The 22,418-nt window shown below is 42.4% G+C and overlaps 1 protein-coding gene across 1 annotated transcript; it reads right to left on the bottom strand.

Moving 5' to 3' along the window:
- Positions 1-4,919: 4,919 nt before the first annotated feature.
- Positions 4,920-22,403, bottom strand: valopa (vertebrate ancient long opsin a). The gene is made up of 5 exons (XM_047603976.1): positions 21,643-22,403; positions 18,732-18,942; positions 14,786-14,903; positions 13,392-13,625; positions 4,920-8,908 (listed from the first exon to the last, which is right to left on the bottom strand). Exons 1-5 carry the CDS (start codon positions 22,004-22,006, stop codon positions 8,672-8,674), a joined length of 1,164 nt encoding a protein of 387 aa, XP_047459932.1. The 5' UTR covers positions 22,007-22,403; the 3' UTR covers positions 4,920-8,671.
- Positions 22,404-22,418: the final 15 nt, after the last annotated feature.

Genomic DNA, 22,418 nt, shown 5'->3' with positions numbered 1-22,418 from the left:
CTTTTGAGATCTTGTACATTTGGAGGCCAGTTCAAGAGTTTTTTGTGTCTGTGTGAGCCTGCATCCTGCATTTATGGCTGGTACCATCATTGCTATGGGGTGGGGGTGTCTGGTCTGGTCTAGGTGGGTGGTACATGCCAGGCCCAAAGGTTTCCCAGCAGAACATTGAATTGTCATAAGATGGTCAATGTCAGTGGTTTTAATGTTTAGCCTGTTCGCTGTATAACACAAACGTTGAGTTCACCATGACGTAGGTTCCTTTCACTTATTTTAAAATGACTCAGGTTTGTTTTGAGTTAATTTGGACCCCAACCTAATAGAATCCTTACATCAGGGCGAGGAGCTCGCCAGAGTTGAATCACCAGGTTGTGTCCCCTTCATCGTACTCCGTTCATTTAAAAACATGCATGATCCAAGTTACGAGCCGTCCACATGTCAGCTCCGCACCTGCTCCAGCTCAGAAGATTGCTGTTTTTCTAAGTCAATCTGATGTCTCACTCCCTTTAACACAGAAGACAGATGGGTCCAGAGTGCTGTCCATAGCACTCACCTTCATTCTGCCCATTTCTTGTCACTGTTCTCACACGGATGATGGACTGCCCCTGTCAGTGCTGTGACTTGCTGGGAGTGCGAGCTCTTATAGTGATTTATATGAAGGTTAAAAAAAGTTCTCTATAGGTGAATTATAATGTGAGTAGAGAAGACGTTTGACTGCGTTTGACTATAAGTCACAAAGACAGAGGATATTGATGATGCTGATATTTTTTTTACCTGTGCTGTTATTTACATGGGGATGACGTGTCTGTCATTTAGTACCTTTAGTTTTACACCTTCACTGTCTGCTATCCTAAAGTTTACAGTCCACAACGAGCTACTTAGCATGTTTGAGCATCATTGTTTTGGTTCTTCTGCCCACAATTAAAACAATATGTCAGAAATTTTCTTTTTTAGTTTGTGATTTTCATCATATGGGTCTGAATTTACCTCTGTTTCTGCTCTCAAATCTATGAATGCATCACAGTATGTGTAACGTGTTCTATAACCAACCCTCAAAAATCACCAGCTGAGAACTGGAGAACCTTTCACTCATTACTTCAGCCATTACCTCTGGGTCAGTAAACTCTGCTACTATGTTTTTGTGCCGTCCTCTTTTTTTCTTTGTATTTGTCTTCGCCCGGACTAATGCTTTCATCTCAGCTGTCAGTGCGGTTTGACAGCCTCTGTAAATATTACCGCTTTCTCTGCATGATGGATATGGAGTTACTGGTGTCACTGTTGCTTCAAAGGATGGATTGGAATTTTCCGGCGGGTAGAGATGAGAGGAAAAGACCACTGGAGAACGGCACCAGAGACCCTTGAGCAAGGCACTGCATCTCAACCGACCGCCTCTTAACTCCTACGCCGGTCTGTATTTCTTTTCTTACTGCTTCTTGCTTTGTCCATGTACTTATGTTCACCGATCAGCCACAACGTTATGACCATTGGCAGGAGGAGTGAAACACATTGACCACCTCGTGACAATTTAATGTTCAGCTGGGAAACTTTTGGACCTGGCTTTCATTCTTTGATAGCAGCAGTCAGTCCCAGCAGAATGCAGCCTGACACAGACACACACACAAAAATGCTTTAGGAACAACTAAAAAAACAAAACAAAACATGAATTAACAGCACAAGGTATTGACCTGGCCTCCATCTTCACTAGATCCCAAACTGAGCTATCTGTGGGATGATCCCCAGAGGACATAAAGTCCTCTAAATCTGAATTTAGAGTTCTTTCAGATTTTTGTACAAGTCTGCATTCAACAAAGCCCCTTGTATGGAGGCCCGTCAGAAAAAAAAAACATCTTTATACATATATAAATTAACTGTGTTAGAAAGGATGGCCAAGCATGTGTGTTTAGCAACAGCTTCGGCCACTACAAAGTTACAGTAAGCTGTCAGCTGATATAGACGCTTTACCTCAGAAGTTAAAAAAAAAAGAAAAACAGAAAAGGGCAGAGGCAGAAGAAAGAAGGACATGCCTTCCGGCTCATCTACACTGGTTATCACACCTTTTAATCTGTAACAATTTGATCCGTGTGTCCAACTTTGAGACACAGCACGGAGGACGTCTCCTGCTAATATCCCCGTGATAGACCAGGTAATGAGCTCTGGACACATTCCAGATGCTCCCCAATAGCAGCTGTATGACAGGGTCATTTAATGCTGCAGAACATGTGGTCTGACATCCGTCATCACATGGAACTTACAAATATTGATTTCTTCAGTGTGAGAGTAGGAGAGGACCTTGAAAACAGACATTAAGGAGAAGAAGGATACTGAAAAAGATTGGTGACAGAAAATATTTTCTCTTTTTTTTAAGTACTAGAGAGGCTTTTCGTTCAGAGCTGAACTACAGTACTTACTGTACAGATAAGATGGAAGGCTTCTCCTCACACATGTTCCTCTCCATTATCCACCCAGTCTTTTAATGCATTTTGTAGAATGAAAGGTGTACAGTTAAGCTCACAGGAATGGGAACAGGAGGGGGAAATCCCATAAAAATCCCTTGAATAGTTATACAACCGTGATATCTCAACATTACACTTATTAGGCAATTGAATGTTTATCCAACTCCCCCCACTTTATACTAAACTCTACTTGCAGCCATGAACTACTGTCTTATCTCTACAACTGGTGACCTTAAAGCAGGGAGAAAAAATCTAACAGTGGGAAATAATAACTGACATTGTAAACCCATGACTTTCGCTATCAAACCTTGTTATGTCAAGCTGAAGAAGATACTTTATGTTATTTAACGTCAAACTGTACTTTGCCCGAAAACTTGTGTATAAGATGTGACACACAATGCAGCTTATGCCTGTGCTTCCACCAAAAAATCCTAAAGATGCAATTCTTAGATGCACAGTGTCGTAAAATCATAAAATAGAAAAGTGGAATTGTAATTGCAAAATGTTTTTCCATGTGCTTTATCCATTTTCTTGAGCGTAACAGAGAGGGAACTAGAACAGTTGTTATTCAGAGATGTGTTTCTCTGTACTTTTGTACAGCTTGCTTTTGTACCGTCCTGAGTTCGTAGATTTGTGCCCTACATCTGGCTTAACTACATCCAACATTATGACTAACATTTACACAGGCTGCATCACCTAAAATTGCGACTACTGCACCTAGATGGTGCATCATTTATTAATTCTAGGTGGGGCTTAACGCACTCTTTATACCAAGCCTACTCTTACGACCAGTTATATGTTCAACCTGTGTAACAGGCCCCTGCTCTTTGGTGTTATTTTTTGGCGATCGAGCCAGGAGCGTGCATAGCTTATGAACATTCCTAGAGCCAGTCTCCATGTGTTGAGAGCCTGACCCTACCAACAATTGTGAAATTTTACATTCATCACATTTTTGAAGACCTAGTCTACATTGAGGGCAACAACTACTTGTTGTGGTCGGTCACAATTTGGAAATTAGAAGCTATAACACTTTTGCACTTCTTCCTGTAGCATTAACTCTGTGGAGTTTATGTTTTTTATTTTTGTAAGAAGCTTCAGCATGTCTCCTTTGACGCATGGTTTAATACCGTGATCTGCTCCTCTGAAAAAGAATTATTGCTTTTTTTCAGAATAGACTTTCTGACTACAGGAGATAATCTCCTTAGCCTTTCTTTCCAGGGCCATCTCCAATGAAACAGGCATGGCTGAAGCAAGCTGAGCTCCCCCCAAATGTCCAGGCTCTCTACGTCTAAAGGCGCTTTAGAGTACTGCAGGACCTGCACAAGTAGCCATGTGCACTTGGCTGCCTCGCACTGTAGCGCCACTCAAACGCTAGTTGGTGCTGTCTTTTTTTGGCCAATTGGGTTAAATTTTGTTTCTACTTCCTTCTTCACTTTTGGCAAAAATTTTGGCCAAACGAGTCATACAAACGTCTGTATCTCCTCAATTATCGATTCTTTATTGATCCAAAACAATCAGTTCAAAAATTGCAGAGACGGAGAAGCAGCCAGAACTAAAGTACTTTCCACTACTAAAGTGGAAACACGCTATTACCAAGCGGACGGTCTGCGTTGTCACCGTAGTCTCTGTGCCAGCTTAACGCAGAAGTATAAACCGACTATAACCTAAAAATATTTAAGGATCAACTCAAAAAACATGAAATACAGCACAAGGTGTTGAGGCATGGCCTCCAAAGTCACTAGTTCCCAAACTGGTCAAGGATCTGTGGGATGTACTGGAACAATCTGATCCACACACAGCTTCTGTTTCAAATAAGCTCTTGTGCTGTTGGCAAAGTGAGCAATGGAAATTACACTATTCATTAAGTTAATGAAAGTTAAATTACTTGTATTTCATTAAGGTCCATTAACCCATTGGTCTATAAACAGTATAAATGTTCTAATTTCCATGTTTTGCAATTTTACATGCTTATTCAAATATCACAGTTTGAAGCGACTGCTCTGCTCGGTAATTCAAGTGATTCAATTCAATCAAGCCTCTTTAAATAAATCAATGCTTTGCAGAAGAAGAGAAATTTCACTGAGGATCCTTTATTCTTGTGTAGTTCTTGATTAGTTTAGTCCTATTTTTTTCAGACCAGCAGCTTGATGGTGGAAGCTATTTTTAAGTATTTCTTTGTTGGGGATGGACTTCTTCCGCCAACTTGTTATGCATCGCATTGAAGACAAGTGTTTATGGAGGCCTCAGAAATCTGGTGAGTCCACAAGCACTTGCCAACACTATTTACAGATATACAACTGGGATCCTTCAGGGAGTCAGTATTGATGCATCGCCTGTGGAGGCAAATATTGGGACAGCTCCTCAAACTGTGCAACATACAATGGATCCATTTACTCTGTCGAGTCAGAGTGGCCTCCGTTTTCACGGTGATTTCTGTAGAAAATACCAACAGAACTACACGGTGCATAATTGGTTTTCAAAAAATATATTTTGAATACAGACATTTTTATAACCAGCGTGCATCTATGAGCTCTAAACTCATGTAAATCAGGACAATAGTACTCATGACACAAAAAAACATACAGCAGAACAAGTCTTGACATGCCTTTGTAAGTACAACACAACAAACAGGTGGAGCGACTTGATATTCAGGGTAGGGAGGTGAGAAATGGGAGCTTTAGCCCGTCTCTGCGTGTTGGAAGTGTTCCCTCGTCTTATCAGCATGCAGTGCAGTCTGTAATCCGTGCACCAAAATGTAACGCTGGCAGGTTTGTTTGATTTATATCCTGTCTGATCTTCAAGGTGAAGTTCCCACGTACAAACCCCTCCCTACACACATACTGTATTTGCTCCTGCTGATGGGTATGCGTGTGTATGTACGGAGGAGAGCTGTGGGTGTGTGTTGATACATAAAAGAGAGGTTTGGATTTTTTTGGAGAGGCTCACTGACCAGCTGTTACATTGATTTGTTGTCACCCAGACAAGGAACATTTCTAGCCGCAACATATGTAAAAACGCTGATCGAAACTGCTGCGGACAGATTCTCTGACTTCTCAGAACGCTTCTGTCTGCCAAAGTTAACCAGTGAACCAGCGGTTAACACCACCCACTGTAAGCTGAATCAATGCCTGTTCTGTAAGCTAGGCCACCATATAGCGCTTCACATCTTTTTCTCATCCTGCTGTGGGATGCAATCACTTTCGCATGAAGTTCCCGGCTCAGTGGGAGATCTGTGACCATGCAACTCCTTTCCCCAATTTCATGTCCACACATTGATGTGCCCTTCCTGTCGAAACCGCATACCAACTCATGTCAAAAAGCCGGTATTCCTGTACAATGTAGCATATGTGATAACCCTACTGCAGAGTGAAACACTTTTGAACTGTACTCTTTCTAAATCTGACTTAGAGACGTACTTGAAGATCATTGTTGTAACAGTGCAATGACACAAATAGTAAAAGCTGATGTACCTGAGGTATAGCTTGACAGTTCTAACATGAATAAATAACAAGTGTAAAGTAATTGGTATAATAAAATATATAAATAAGAAATGCAATATTTATTGGCAACTAAGCCAATAAAGCTGGATCGCTCTGTACCACGAAGGGTTTATAGATCCGCTCTTAAACCTCCTGGACACTTGGAGAATGGTTAGGGATACCGAGATTAACTATGTTTGTTTCAAGTTTGGATGATTATGTCAGTATTTTCACGACAACCAATGAGAGAAACAAGTCGACAAGAACATCAAATGGTAAACATGCTACTACTAGATTTTGGTTTCTGCTTTGTTTTTGTTTTTTAAATGCAAAGCAGCACGTTCTTCTTCTACCTTTGGGTTGGTTGGTGCTTTGCAAACCTGTTTCCAGGTGTTTTACCGCCACCAAGCAGTCTGCAGTTTGGATCAGAAGATTTACAGCGAGTTGTTAAAACTAATATCTTGTGGTACCGTATGTGTTGCTCTGTTTAGTTTCAAATCCTGACCTTGCACGCAAGTTTGAGATTAGACCAGACTTTAAAAACCCTGTTGTGTGAACACAGCATTAGAACTAAAGAAATTTCCAACACATGGTGGCGGATGAACGGTCAACCCAATTACCAGCCGCTTGTCATATGGTTTCTCTTAGATCTGTTTTGTTCTCTATCAAATTATCTCGGCCTTGGAGTTTCACTAACTGGATAGTAACTTTGTAAACCATTTGCCGCTAGGCAGGTGGTATACAGCCGGTTGCTTGGTTGAATTATGTTTTCTAAGAAACATGTGGCTGTAAAACTGAAAAAGTGTTTCGCATTAAACAGACAAGAGGGATCAGAGGTCCCGATACGGATGAGGCTTTTTATCTGTTTATCAGTTTAATTTAACCTTTTTACATTCCTCTGGGTTGCGTGTGGGGCAGCAGTAGCTTTTTGAACCAATAGAGCTCTGTACACGAGTTGTGCTTGCGTAAATCCTGCATGCAGTATTTAATTAGAAAGCTAATATTCATCTGATTTCATAGATAAAAGCCATTATAGATATTCAACCAACACAGCCAACATCAGATGGCCAACCCAACAACTTCTTACTTTTAAACTGTGTGGCCACTTTGTTTACTTAACTCAACAATACCAGTTAGAGGGATTCTGACTTTTGTGATAGAAACTTCAGAGTTTCAGCTTTCAAAAGAGACCAAGACCATGCATGAGCTCCAAAATGCACGAACTGTATTAAATTTACTTTGGGTACGTAATAAATAGGTCTTTCTTTTTTTTTTTTTTTTGGAAAAGGGCTGGAATGATGAGAGGTTAAAGAAAATTTAGCAAGCAGTAAAGGAAAAAAAGTGCATGAAAGTTCTTCTCAAAGCTAACTGGCCAACCCTCTTCACAATGACCTCAGGCTGCTCTGCAGATCACATCAAGGCATCACAATTCATTTGGCACAGATTCAATGACTTTGATCGTCACTCCTGCCAAACGTGATTGGAACGCACACACTCGGTACAATGCAAACAGACACCATACGCTGTACTATTACTATCATTATTTTTTTGTTAACATAGTGAATCACTGCGCAGCATACAACATTGTTTTGACAAACACCCACTAATAGTGAACAAACATGCACCACAAAGTCAAGAAAAGACATTTTAACACTCACTGCTACATCTACTGTAGCTAATGCTCAAGTGCTCAAATGCGTGACAGTATTTAGCTTTAATATTGCTCTTGACCTGTGCTTGTGATGGGAATACTCATTGCTTTTGTACATGGCTAGTTAGCAAAGCCACCCTTGTGCTAGTTCTACTTATTGGTGCATTATTATATTTTCACAGTGCCTATAGAGAGCTTATTTTAAAACAGGCAGTGACCTGCATCTCCATGCGTGTGCTTGTGTGTGTGTGTGTGTTGATCCCCTGCTGACTTCATAAATATGTTGTCCTCCTCCTTCTGCAGCAGAGGTAACAGGAGACTGTCATCCCCCTAGTTCACTGACCACCTTTACTCGAGATGAAAGGTTTGACCCGAATTGGTCTACGCGGGATTCTCTAAAGTAGAAATATCCAAAGTCAGACGACTGCTCAGTCCTTTTGACAAGCATAGATGAATAAAGCCTGCTGCCAAACCAAATACTGAAACAGCATAGAAAAACAACGCTTCCATCGCAGGGCTTCAAAAGGCAAGGCCAGGACAAGATGAAAGGCTGGGTGCATTGTTGTATTTGAAAAAACACTGGCGAGCCCTCAACTAACTGATGTCAAGGTTTGAGTTTTCTTCAGTCCTTTTTTTATGTTATCGAGTTGAATCCGATGCCCTCTAATTTGACACACTACCAGGCGTGCGATGATGGTCAAGAAGGCATTCTCGAAGAACAGGACGAAGGTCCAGCAAGCAAATATTTACAAAATACATCTACGAGGTGAAGCTCTACGGATTTCTGTCTGCGAAGTTCTGACTTTTCCCTGCTTGAAATTTTGACAAACTAATGAAACATACTGGGCTTTATGTTTTATGTCTGTCCTCAATTAATATTGCAAGTGAAAATAATACAAAAAAAAACAAGTGCCAAAACCTTTAACTATGAAAACACAGTTGTTGTTTTTTACACTGCGCCCTGTACTGTATCTCCTCAAGAACTTGACAAACCATTTAAACTTCCATTGACGTCCAAAGAGAAACACACGGTAGCTAGATTACAGAGGGTAAATACGTACTCTCGGGGGAGATCGAGAACACCTATTGGGTTACATTGGACACACTTTGTTCTCCGGGATGGGAAGCTGAGCGAACGAGCCACAGTCAGTTGGAGAATCGTCGGATCTGGGCGACGCGGTGCCGCCGACGGGGATGCGCGCCGCGATGGCCGACATTTCCCCCGTTTGACTCTCGGTAGTGATTCCAGGTCGCTCTGAGGTCTGGTTCATGTTGCTCTCCGGGATGGTCCCCATGCCGGTGAAGTGCTGGATCAGGCACTTCCTGAACTGAGGAGAGAGCGAGAAAGTGAAAATCGGTCAAGATCTGCACTTAAAACAATTCCCTAAATTGTTGCACCATTTCTTTATCAATACACTCTGTTCTCTCCCTTTTTATAATCCATCCACATGCTTTGCATTTTTATCTTTTATGGGTGCTCAACCATCTGCTGTCAAAGTAAGTAATGAACTGAATCTCGCTTTAACTTATCTTAATTTAAAGACGGAAAACAATCATATACATCCCTCTTGGCTGTGTGATGATTCATTTTTATATCCTTGGACTGGTCCAAAGCCGCCGACTAAACATGCTTCTACAGCGAACCCCTGTAAAACACAGCTTGCGTTTGTGTCTGCGGTGTCCTAGCAATGCTTATTCTTGGAAATATATGGTCCCACTCCCTCTGTGAAGCCCGACCTTAATGACCTCTCTAATCTGACACGCAATCCCCACCCACCCACCCCCCAACTGCTTCTCTGAATCCTGTAATGTTGGTCAAAGTGTGGCAATAAAAGCTCTGCTATCGATGTTGTCAAACAGCAGAAGGCTGCGGTTTTGACACTCTATTAGCTGTTCTAAGACCTCAAGTATGCGGCTGCTCCCTTTGTATGTAATCGTTGTGCAACGCCGCCCCCCCCCACCCCTTAACAACACAGCAACTTTACAAAGGACTCCTGCAGAGAGATTAAGGTCATAAAATGCCATCCTTAATGCCAATGAATAGACCGCAACGCATTAGAGTACTTCTCAACTTCAGCAGGGACTTCCATGCGCAAAGAGGAAGATGTGTAAAAGGACTGTACTACTATAGCGTAGGGAGTGCTCTCATCTCAAACTGGTATAGGAGCTCGACAGGTAGCATGCATGCACTTTGTCAAATTGAATAAAAAACAGGGCTCTGACGTGTCTGGAGATTAAACTAATCAGAGTGCAGTAAAGTAAGGCTGCAGATTTGGAAAATGAGAGCAGAGATTCGTACTCTCAACAATGGCCACCTAAAAGCAATGAGACATCAGTATTTCATAACGGAGTCTTTTTTTTTTCTTTTTTTTTTTGGTCTTTTGTGCCTTTGTTGGCCTATAAGAGTGGAGTCGGGCTGAAATCCCCCCACATTACAGAGAGTTTTGTCTGATGCTTGTGCCATTATCTGCTGTTTGTCAGATGAGAACACAACACAGACTCCCTAGAGGAGATTACGAAAGCCCAGGATGCCAACACTGCTTTCCAGTGTATCTGCACGTTTGTTTATGAGCATATAGAATTAAAAAACAATGCCACATAGATTTCCATTACTGTTACACTTTAAGTTCCTTTTGCATATAAATGCATTCATCTGCATAAATGCATTTCCTACTCCAACCAGCGCTAGCCTGCATGCAGGTTAAATCACAGTGACACACATTCTTATTAATGACAGTACATCAGTAAAAAGCACCTTCTCTAAATTTGGTTCACACTGAATAAATCCTAACTTTTGTCATGAACAGATAAAAATCTAGACTTCAGGTTACAATATATCACTGTGAGGAAGTGTTTTAATAAAAAAAGATTAATGGTAGAAGATGTGGTTATTATTTAATGGCAAGTTAACCGAAGGATTATTCACTTATTTTTAAACGTTATGTCTGTGTTAGCTCTGTGATGGACTGGTGACTGACAGAGGACGAGCGGTTACAGAAAATGAATGAACCAATGAATAAAATAATTGAAAAACTTTATTACAGAGGTTTTTCAGAGTAATACTGAATACAGAACTACTATAGAGCAGCTTTAAGGTACATCTGGCTTTATTAATTATAACTGACACAAACGATTGTTGTTCACATTAGAAAAACTTCCGACCACAGAAATCTTTTGAAGCCTTTGTGCTTCACTTTTTCAGGGTCTTTGCTGCCGTTCCAGCCTGATTGAGGCTGTGACACAAGGAAAAGTGACTCCCGTCTACCATCTATATGCTGAGTGTCTTTATGAATGCGAGGCTGTGTCGAGTTGCTTTCCGAACATAAATTAGACATTTATGGATTCCATTACAGCACATACTTACTGTATAAATAGCACAATATTAGCTTATGTAACTTTTCTTGAGTGAAATGTCCAAGGCCGTGGTGGTGGGTTGTGTAATGCTTCGAACTCAGTCGTATACATTTTGAAATGCAGGTTTGGGATAAAAATGGGAGCTCTTCAGCGGCACCACTCAAAGCTAATAATCTTTTAAGTGAAAAGTGTTCTTTTCAACACGAGACACATGTTCACAAATCATTTAAACTTCCATTTACGTCCAAAGAGAAACGCGGTAGCTAGATTACAGAAGGTAAATACATACTCTCGGGGGAGATGGAGAACACCTGTTGTGTTACGTTGGACACACTTTGTTCTCTGGGATGGAAAGCTGAGCGAACGAGCCACAATTTTGATTCTAAAAGCATTCTTGTAAAATTCTTGGCTTCATGATTCACTTTTAAGGTGCTCTAGTCTGGACTAAGGTCCTCCCTGCTACGTACCATAAATCAGCAAACCTGAATAATAAAATCCTCTGGTGGATCAGGTTTCATTGTGTTGTAATCTGGAGTTTTTATTAGTCCATAGCAGCAGGTGTGGAAAGAGTAAGAAACATCTTCAACGTGTATCAAGAATTTTTTTCCATTGCCATTAAGACCCTAATAGAGAAAACGTAACCTATATTATATATTATAACATTTTTGTAATGCAGGCTTTTAGTTGTTATTTTTCTCTGCTTTGCCTTTTCTATCGATCAGGCTACGTGACACAGAGAGATCAAAGCCTGTTTAGATGCTCATGTGAAATGGATTTTAAATAATACTGTTTGAAGTGATACATGGATGCAGAGGGTTCTTTCTCCAAAGGTCCGTTAGACCTCACTCAAGGCGCTCTCCCTCTAAAACCGCATGAGGCAGTAGACGGGCCTCATGGAGATCCACTGACACTCTGTTTCACCTCAACCTGTTACCCACACATAGAGAGGAGGTGGTGGTCGGGGTAACTTGCTCAGGCACCGATATCCAGCTGACTGATATTAGCAGAAGCAGTTTGGCTGAAGCAGCGGGAGCTCTGTTTAAACCTGAATCTGTCTCCTAGCTGTTATTTACGTCAAGCGAGGCCCTTAGTGGAGACACTGGCTGACCCATTTTAAACGGCAAATACAGAATTGGGGCAATCAGATGGACATGCAGACTGCATGCAGCTCCCGCTGAGAGTCAGCCTGATTTAGGCATTCTGCCAAGCGCATATACAGTATGTATAGTGGGACTTTTTCCTCTCTGCTCTCTGAAAATAGATCACTCTAAATTGTTCTCTGTCAAAGCCTCATTATTGGTCTTGTTTGCTATAACCGAACTTGACAGTTTGAATGTTCGCTATACGGGCCGAACTGTGAGGAATTCGCTTCTGTCAAAAGGAGTCGCAGACAATAGTGCGAAGTGCGAATGGAGGGGCGCGCATGGTAACATGAAAAGCTTGTTAAAAGAGCTTCAGCATGTACCGTATGAAGTGGAATTACACAGAACACTTTCCTATAGTGGTCACTCCAAAATGCAGAGTTAAAATAAATAAATAAAAAAAAGTTGGCGACTCCGAGAGCAGTCAGGCCCTGAAGGGGTAACAGTGTTTTGCTTAAGGGCTCTATGTTTGCACACAGACGGGCTTTATTTTGTTGAAGAGCAGAGTGCAAGTGCCCAGCTATCATCCTCACTGACACGTGCATTACTCACACCTTAATTTTGCATCAGGATGCACAACATGCAGTTGGCAGCGCAGCGCGTCAAGACTGATGAAAATGACAGCTGACAGCGCAGCCATCTACAATACTACATACGTTCTGCATGCATGCTCCCTTCCAGTGTATCAGTGTTTCAATTCCACGTCCAGTAATTTATTTTTACAGCATGTTTATTTAAGTATGAGACAAGTTGGCACTATAATGAGTGGCTTACATGTTGCCACACTATGACGAATGTTTGTTGTTTTTTTTTTTGGTGCTGCAACTGCCTTAATTAAAGCCTTTGTCCTGTAATTAGTCTCTAAATTCCATTTTTCAGATTTCGTGGGATGGACATGTGGGTTACCACTATAAAAAGGAACTAATGGCATAATCGAATTATCTTATGCACCGCCAGCGTCATAAAAAGTTTATTTTTCTCTTCTAATGGTAGTGCCCAGTTGTTCAGTCACTACTGATTAGAAAAGAATTGTATATCTCATTGCAGTGGAAAACAAGACAGTGAAATGTTAAAATAAACAAAGTGAATGTCAGGAAAAATTGTCAGCAATGGCCACGACAACTGCAAGAAAACCGTAGGTGGCTGATGTATATTTTAACAGAGCCACACGTGGGCATTTGTACAGCCACAATTTCATATTTCATTTATTCATTCCCCATGCATTATTGAGAGACAGACTATCGCCCAACAAAAACAGGAAAAGTCTCGCTATTCTATGGAAATGTGACCCTTTGGCCCTAAAGCTCGGGGTTACCTGTTTGTTCATGAAGACGTAGATGATTGGGTTGTAGACAGCAGCTGTCTTGGAGAAGAAGGCGGGGATGGCGGCCAGCCTTGGATCCAGTTCAATGGTCGGATGAGCTGTGACCAGTATGGAGAAGACGGCGTACGGCGTCCAGCCCACCATGAACGCCACGATCATCACCACCACCATGCGGGTCACCTGCCGCTCGGGCTTTCTGGCTGTGGCCAGACGACCATGAGATACCTGCAGTAACGAAAAAACACCAAATTAAGTGAGTCCCCACCGTAATTACAAAACAGTCCAGCTCTGGTCACTTTCGTGCAGGTGGATGTCAAAGTTTGTCCCCCTAAAAAATGTGCTACAAATGTTATAAAAGCTACTGCATATAGCAGTTATAAAGCGGTGGGCCGTCAGGGCCAGCAAAGCCTTCTCTCCTGGCCTAAACTTTATCAAAATCCCCTTTATAATATTTTCCCATTAATCTTATTAACCTCCTAAGACCCAAGCATTTGTTTGGAATTAAGATAAGATTAAGATCTTTTGGTATTTGGGATTAGTAGGACATAAGAAGCATAAAAAAAAATGAGCATCATCTTTGAAATGGAAGCAGTTTTTGAAAAATAATCATGTGGTCACAGGGATTATTTCATTGTATATTATAACTGAAGTCACCAACAAAATCACCACTGAAAAAGCAGAATTTGAAACGATGAACGTCCTTAAACGAGTTGTTGTGAAACAACAAACCTAAAACGTCACGTCCCCATATGAGGACGCAGGGTCTCAGGAGGTTAAACCATTAGCCCATTAGTCTATTCTTTTCATTTTTCATTTTCATCTGCAGTGCCCCCTGCCAGTGTGACTTTGCATTACAGCTTACAGCCGTCGTGTGTTGCCGGAGTCAAAGGAAACTACCTGGAGACTGCAGAAGCTTAAATACGTCACATTACTTTAACCATCACATTTCAAGTTTGTTTTGAGGAGATGCTATCAGTTTGGTTACTTCTTAGGTCTTCTGGTTTAGTCAGGGATGTACAGTTATGGTCATATTCATGAACACTTATGCCTAGTGATCATGTGTATTCTCAACTTTGGGAAGCAGCCAATCGCATGACAAACTCTGTCTTTGTTAACGCTATAAGTGATGAATGTTTCTCTGATTTCTCTTCTGAGATCCACCCCGCCGCTCTCCTATTGTAGTTACAATATACTGTAAACCTTTCAGTTTTGCACGATCGTGATTATTACGTGTCCAGAGTGTTGCCTTTCACACAGTTTTCACCACACCAGGTGGAACATTTTTCGAGGACAGCACATTGCACACTTGTGTCTGCACTGAGTATCTTACGTATGAGCAAATGTCATGAATTAAATCTCTCTGTATGAGTTGGGTGAGGACCGACCTTCCTGAGCTTCCGGAGGAGTTTCCCGTAGCAGAAGAATATCACCCCGAGAGGCAAAATGAAACAGGTGGCGAAGAACGTGAGGATGTAGGTGTGATCTGTGATGTTGGTGGAGTACCTGTTAACATACGGACAATAAAAAAAAAAAAAAAGGGTTAACAGAGGCTTTCAACCGTGCAGCTACTCGATCCTCATGATCCAGATTCTGATTGAATTGAATAATGGATAAACGGATCTATACAGTGCGAGATTGAGTCAGATTGATTGTGTGAGTGCTGCTGGGTGTTCCTTTAAGAGGAAAGACGGCGAATGGTCACAGCTCGTAGCTGTGAAATGACGGGACCGTCCCATCATTTCACAGCCACGAGCTGTCAATGAAATGTCATTTCGACATTCGGGGGTTTTTATCTGACTCGAGAGAAAGGCAGCTTAACACCTCGTCTGAGCCTCAGTTAAAAGCTAATATTTTACAGCTGGAACAAACACCCGAGACTTAATGTATAGCCCGCGGGCCGGTAATTTAGTCCAATTATGTCATCCCCGTAAGAACACCTACCGCGTTAAAATGAAACAAGCTCTAGATTAATGGCTAGGGATCTCCCCAGCAGACGGAGTGGTGTCTGCGTGTGCACGCATGCATCTTAATCACTGTTGGACAAGGAAACAGAGCCTGCGGTCACATTTTGATGGTGCATTTCACACCTCATTAGGTATTCATCTGTTGGCGGTGAGACCAAAATTTCAGTTCAGGATATAAATATTTCAGAATCATGAGAATACTTTTTTAACAATGCCTGTTTGTTCAAATAGGAGTGTACAGTTAAATAAATGTTGATGGAGCTGAACGGAGCTGCAGGGAATCATCTGAAGCCCTGGAAATGTAAATATCCACAAGGTGCAGCAGGCTTTCTCCCCCTGTTCAGTGTCCCTGAAGGCAACACATATGCACGCTCATTTTTCTCCTAAAATCACCCTTAAAGACAGTCATGCAGCATTCGGTCCTGATGAGGTCGTAAAACGCACATGGACTTAAGCTTACGACCTGGTAAACCTAATGTAGGAAATCCAATGAGCATGAAGCCTCTGGCGATATCGACATTTTCCTCTTAGGTATTATTTTAAAAAAAAAAACTCTATAAGCCTCAATTACAATATATTAACTTCCACCTTTGACATTTCTGAAAATGTCAGCAAACACGTCACAGCTGGTGGTCTCAAACCTCTGTGAAAATGTTCACTCATCGAATTTAACATTTGCTCAAGTTCTAGCAGAAAAAAAGCCAGACAGGCAATTTTAAGTGATCAAAATATGAAAAGTTAAAAGCAGAGATGGCGTTTGTCAAGAAGTATAAATCACACATTGCCTCTGACATAAGGCCTTATTCTAGTCAGATTAATTACACTATGTTGAAATATTTCACTATTTTAATCTATTTTTTAAACCAGAACTTCTTCTGTCTCCACGTCTCTTCTCTCATCCTTTCATTTCCTTCTCCTTTAGTCCCCCCGCACCCCCCCCACAACTCTCATCCTTCATCTCATCTTCGCCGCCTCTCTAAACCTCCTCACTCTTCCTGTATCTTCTGAGCCTCTCCCCCACCAAGCATCGGAGGACATCTGCTTCCTCACATGAGTGTTTCCATCCTTCCCCTCGGAGCTGGAGGGCGTTGGAAGATTCCACCGGATCCTGTGTGTGTCTGTGGCAGTAATAGCCCGCTACCTATTGACTCATCCATAGTATTTTAGCCATTCACAGATACAGATGTAGCTGGAAACACCTTGAGCTATAATGCTTCATTCTTGGAATAAATAAATGCTAGAGATCTGTAAATTTGTGACGGTGAATTACAGTGGAAAAAACCTATTAAATATAAGTATAAAGTATCTTTTCTAGTCGTAAGAGTTATGTCAGACTTTGATGTGTCATTGTCCGTTATGTGGTTTTTATCACTGCTGCACTGCACAGTATTTATGGCTGCGTATTTTTTTTTTTTTTTATATATATATGCACTTCACATACTACGCTTTTGTACAGAAAATGTCACACTGCTCTACATTACTGTAGCATGTTAGCATTGAATGCACAGCTAGCTCTACATGTCAACGATGGAGGCGTCTCTTAGTGGTTTGACAACATAAAAATCTAAAATGCACGACGTAGATGCTAGTGCGCTGAGCAGTGTGACGACGTCCTAAAAAGCGCTAATGATACTTTAATGAGCACAGGTGAGTCGCATGCTCTACATGTGCAGATTTCTTCCAGGAGAAACGGGGATTTGAGCTGGCAGCCTCAATCTGGGCGTTTCTTTCTAATAAATGTCTTGCACACAACACCTGAGCTCTAGGGCGGATTTGAAATGAAGGCCGCGGCATCGTGACGGCAGCTCGTACCCAAACTCGTGACAAGGACGCGGCCACCTACGGAGAACTCACCCACGCCCACCGCTCCTGCACGGTCTTACTGCATCTATGCTTTTTACCGTACGGAATATGTATTCCTTGTATGCAAAGACAAAAAGACGCACGTAAATGAAAGATTTAAAACGCGCAGGCTGTGCACGCAGCAACATTCAGGACCTCGCAACACCTGTGCTGCAGGAGTTCCCGCTGTTGACCAAATGTTTTCTGACAGAGCTCGTGCAGCCAGAGGTGGATCGGGTCATCCGAGCGCTGAGTATCTCCATAAAGCGATCTCTTTAATTGTATTGTCTGAACCGCGCTTCATCTAAGCAAAGCTTCTCCTGCGGGGCATGAGGCAAACACTCGGCCCCCGTATCCGAGATCAAAGCGGCTAAATAGCATGACCCACATGGCGCCCTGAGGGCCGGGGTTAGAGCGGACCCGCGTCTCGACTCTTCACTCGAGGCGCGTTAGCGCAGCGTGAGCCGACGCGTCTGAAGCGGCGATGTAGATCTGAGCCACAGGGCTGAGCTTAGAGTGATCTGTTTGTGTGCGACGCGTGTGGTGAGGAGAACACAGAACATGGGGTTATTTCTGGGTTGAGGTGTAGGTCGGACCACTGAGGTTAGCCAGAGGCAAAAATCTGGCAGAAGGGCAAGGGTTCAGAGTTATTTTAAGGTAGCTAAGCGTTTTTATATGGTGGTTACTGTGTATTAGTTAGAGAAGCGAGGTTGTTGTTGGACGATTAAATCCGTGGACAGACAGGCTGGGATGTCTTTGAGCTTTGTTTATGAGAAAAAAAAAAACAGGATGCAAAAGGCTAAGCCCTGCCCCCACTTCTGAGAACCGGTGTGCCAAACTGCAGTGGGGATAAGTGCATTATCTAATTACGTGTATTATCTGATTTACGCCGTTTCCCATAGTAATCAGGTTACTTAAGTGTGTGTATGCAAACAGAGGAGTAGTAAAAAAAAAAAGAGAAAAGAAACCCACAGAGACCCACTCACGGCTGCATTTTGCCGCTTTCGGCTCGTTTTAGCTTCCACCGTTACGACTCTCAACCAACTTCATTTCCAAACCCATTACCTGCCCAGCACCAGACACCAGACACCAGAGCATTTACCAGGTAACGTTTCCCTCGCGATCAAAACAGAGCTAAAAGGAGGATTAATTTTGCCCAGAGAAGCGGTACTAATGTGCTAATGCTGCTCTGAATCTGAGGGGCCTCTTTAAGTAATCCTTTTGTCCGAATCAAATACAGCCACAGCTGATCATTAAAATAATATATATATTTTTTTTCTCGCTTGTCATGTTCTTGAGCTGTGCTGATGGTTTTTCAGCCAGTTTGTTCAGATATTATTCTCTGATGCTGCATCCTCAATACAGATAGAGAGAATAGGATTTAATTAACGCTGATTGAGGCACTACACAAAAAAAAAGCATCTTTTCAGTTTTTTTTTGGATGATATGTGCGAACTCACAGTTGTCTGCGTCACATCACATCTTTGTGGGCAACATTAGTGAACAAAACGCTCAAATTCCTCACCAGTCGGGCTCGCAGGTGGTTCCGATCTTGCTAATGGTGTACCTATTCCAGCCCAGGACCGGGGGGAAGGTGCAGATGAAGGAGAAGGTCCAGACGAAGAGCAGGCCCAGGATGGCGTGCTTCGACTGCAGCCGGATGTTCCCCAGCGGCCGGCAGATCACGAAGAACCGCTCAAACGACAGGACAGCCAGGGACCAGAGGGCCACGATCCCTGAGTGAGACAGCGGGGAGGTCAGAGGGGAGGAGGTCGGTGTGTTTCTCATTTCTTATCCGAGAAAGCAACAAGCCTAAAGAAGTGTTTTATAGAATCTGGTTAAGTCCTGCACTGTACAGAGGTAAAAGTGGCAGGAAATACTGTAGTTTTACGATCTCAAGTAGGGAGCACGGGCTAAAAAAGGGTCAACCTTAATTGTGGTGATAAGTCATTTTCAGAGACCAGTTAAGTCGAGTCGTCTCTGTGTCTGACTCCTACATTCTCTGAGGGGAACAAAAGAGGGACATGAAAACTGGGGATCACCGTGAAACTCTAAACTTGTTTTGTAGATGTAACATTTTAAAACCAACCACAGGGCTGAGTCGTATCATTTATATTTTACCGATGTATCTGATGACAGAACATGTGGAACACTGCACCACGTGACACTGTTTCAGAGTAAACCACTTTCAACGTAGCGCTTCTAAAGTTGCATGCTGAAGATGGAAAGGTCTGAAAAATTAACACTTGTGCCCAAATAAAATGTGCCGTGTTGGTTGTTTGGGTTTTTTATGTTGACCAGACGTCTCCTATTTTGGATGACATGTCTCCCCGGCTAAAGCTGTCCCCAATAATGTCCCCAATTTTAGCTTTTTATGAATGAGAAAAAAAAAAAAGTTGCGCACAGACTACAATTATTACGGTAACCGGTTGTGCTGCTATTGACATTACAGACATAACAGTTTAAATGTGTTTAAATATGTTAAAAAAAATGAAACTGTAATTGTCCCTGATTCTTCGTTTCATCTTGATAACATTTATTTTATTTTTATTTTATCTCTGAGCTGTAAATGCCCAGCAGGCAGCGCTAACACGGGGCCGTGCATACCTTTTTTACGACTAGTGTGGGATTTTTCTCCAACATTTACTCATCATCACAGTAAAATAGTCCATCCTTAGTCAATCTACTGCATTAATTCCTCTTTTAACCAGTAGAAAATGTTGTGAACACGTGATTTTGAAAAAATACCGTAATATACATTGTTTGTTGTACCGCGCAGCCCTAACCATCCATTCAAATGAGTGTTTCTCCGTTAAGTTTAACGTCATGCAGCATCGCGAAGAACTAAAAATAGAACTCATCTTCACTCTGAGTAAAACAGTAATCGAAGCATCTACCCTGCTCAAGTAGAACAGTGAGCGCAACCTAATGAATTTCTAATTTACTCACACAAAACACCCCCTTACTACCACCACACACACACACACACACACACACACACACACACAATATGTGAGGGAAGCATCACAGCTGTCAAGTCAAGAACTTGAGTGGCTCCTCCAAGCTGTAAACCTCCCTTCAATGCTATTCATTACAGCACACGTCCTTAGTCCTAATCTAATATGTCAGGTGTGTTTCTTTAAGGGTTTAGCTTTGCACTGCAACACTTTTGTGCACCGGGGGGGTTATTAGTTTTCAGACGCTTCTTAAATCAGTAATAGTGGAATTTCTTCAGTATGGTACGATACGTATTTATCCTTCTGATGAGCAGTTTCTCTACAGAGCACATTCTGATCCTGGCGCTCTGCCCTGCATTACTCAATTAATTCACACGACGTTGCCTTTATAATTATCATCAGTGTGCAAAGTCTATATCCCGTAGGGGTGAGGGAGGGGAGGAGGGTGGTGGGAGCATTCATCAGCTAATACGCAGCATGATGGAAACGCGTGCGGTATATTACCCTACACACTAAACAGTACCGATGTTAAACTATTTCAAGTGACAATAATTTCACGCCGTTCTAATTAAATTTAACTTTCTCAGAAAAACGATTATGAATTTGTGTTTTATGTTGTCATTCATGCTGAGGTTCTGTCATAAACGTCCCCCCAGCAGTTTCTACTGATCCTCTAGGATCTGCCTGAAGTGATAAAACCTCCAAATCCATTAAGGAACTTTTGCGAAAACTGATCTGAAGTATTCTAGTAGGAAAACGGTATTTTATCCTTCACTAGTGGCAGAAACCACCCCGCTGACTTAGGTAAGAGTGTCACTGTGATGGTGGTGGTAACCTACTTATGGCAAGTCATGCACTGCAGCATGTGTGAAGGCTCCTGCATGTCGCTGCTGCTGCTGGTAACATCTGGTGTGTGTGTGTGTGTGTGTGTGTGCGCGTGTCTTTGAATTCTGTTTCACGAGCTCTCCATGAATCGCAGTGGTTGATCCTCCTGTCTGGAGTTTTAAAAACAGACAACGTGCACCTCTTAAGCTCATAAAAATAATAAAAAAAAATGTCTTGGAGGTTGTTTCCTCTCACATGTTAGGATATAATGTTTTTACTGTGCACCTCCACAATGCACACTCCACTTGAGATGTTCTAAATTTCTAAAGAGTTTTGTGCACGTGTAAAAATCCTGCAAACTCACAGTTATGTGTGAATGAGAACTGCTTTAATGCACTCACAATAATATAATAATCACAGAGTTGTATTTCACATGAACAATCATTTGAACACTTATTTTCAACAGCAACAAAGTCTGAAAGTGAACAAAATCCTGGTGGAAGTCCGACAAATCCACATGGACCTGTTTGTCATTAAACACCTTTTATTCATCCATCCATCATCACATATTTAAATATAAATACACAGACCTACACTGACACCTACTGCTTTGGATGTTGCAGTTTGCAGCCGCGCAATAAAAGTAAAACTTACCGAAAAAAGTCACAGCGAACCCCTCCAAGACGCAAGCCCACCTCCCGAGGAAGAAGTAACCTCTGGCGTTGGTCAGGAAACTTATTAGTCCTCCGGTGAGGGAGACCAGAAAGTCGGCGATGGCCAGGTTGACTATGATGTAATTAAGGGGCTGTCTGAGTTGCTTGAACTTGAAAGTGATAAACATGACGAGGAAGTTTTCGGCCAGAGACAGCGAGGTGACCACAAACATGAGCACGGCCAGGATAGTGAAGTTCCACGGCGCGATGTTCTTGATAGGTCCATTAAACGCGTCGTCTGGACTGGAGATTTCCGCCGCCACCGTGTAGGACACAGCGTTCACTGACAGACTTGGAGTATCCATTGTCCATGCCCGGAGTGTCGGCTACTTGCTGAGCGACCCTAACCCAGAGAAAATCCTGTTTGGTTTCTTTTTCTCATACTCACAACTTCACGCGGAGTGAACTGTCGGACGGACGCGCTTCCCTCTCGGCGTTAAACGCGCCGCCTGCGCTCTGGAGCATCCTGCGCGCTCTGGGACTCTTCTTTCACAAAGTTCGTGTGGTGAATTCCGCCTTGGCTGAGGAGCATGGCGAAGCACTGGCGAGCCGGAGAACCCCGCTACATGTGCTCGGTTTTGATCGTGAGTCGCGTCCGTCTACGTGGGGAGAGCGGAGTGGGCGAAGGAGCAGAAGTTGCGCTGCAAAAAAAAAAAAAAGCAGCAGAGGCGACGTCTTGAAAAGCGCCGAGCGCACTAATGACCGATCACGGGCATC

This window comes from Mugil cephalus, chromosome 13, assembly GCF_022458985.1.
Source record: "Mugil cephalus isolate CIBA_MC_2020 chromosome 13, CIBA_Mcephalus_1.1, whole genome shotgun sequence".
NCBI lineage: Eukaryota > Metazoa > Chordata > Actinopteri > Mugiliformes > Mugilidae > Mugil > Mugil cephalus.
This window is presented reverse-complemented; position numbering and strand designations above follow the sequence as displayed.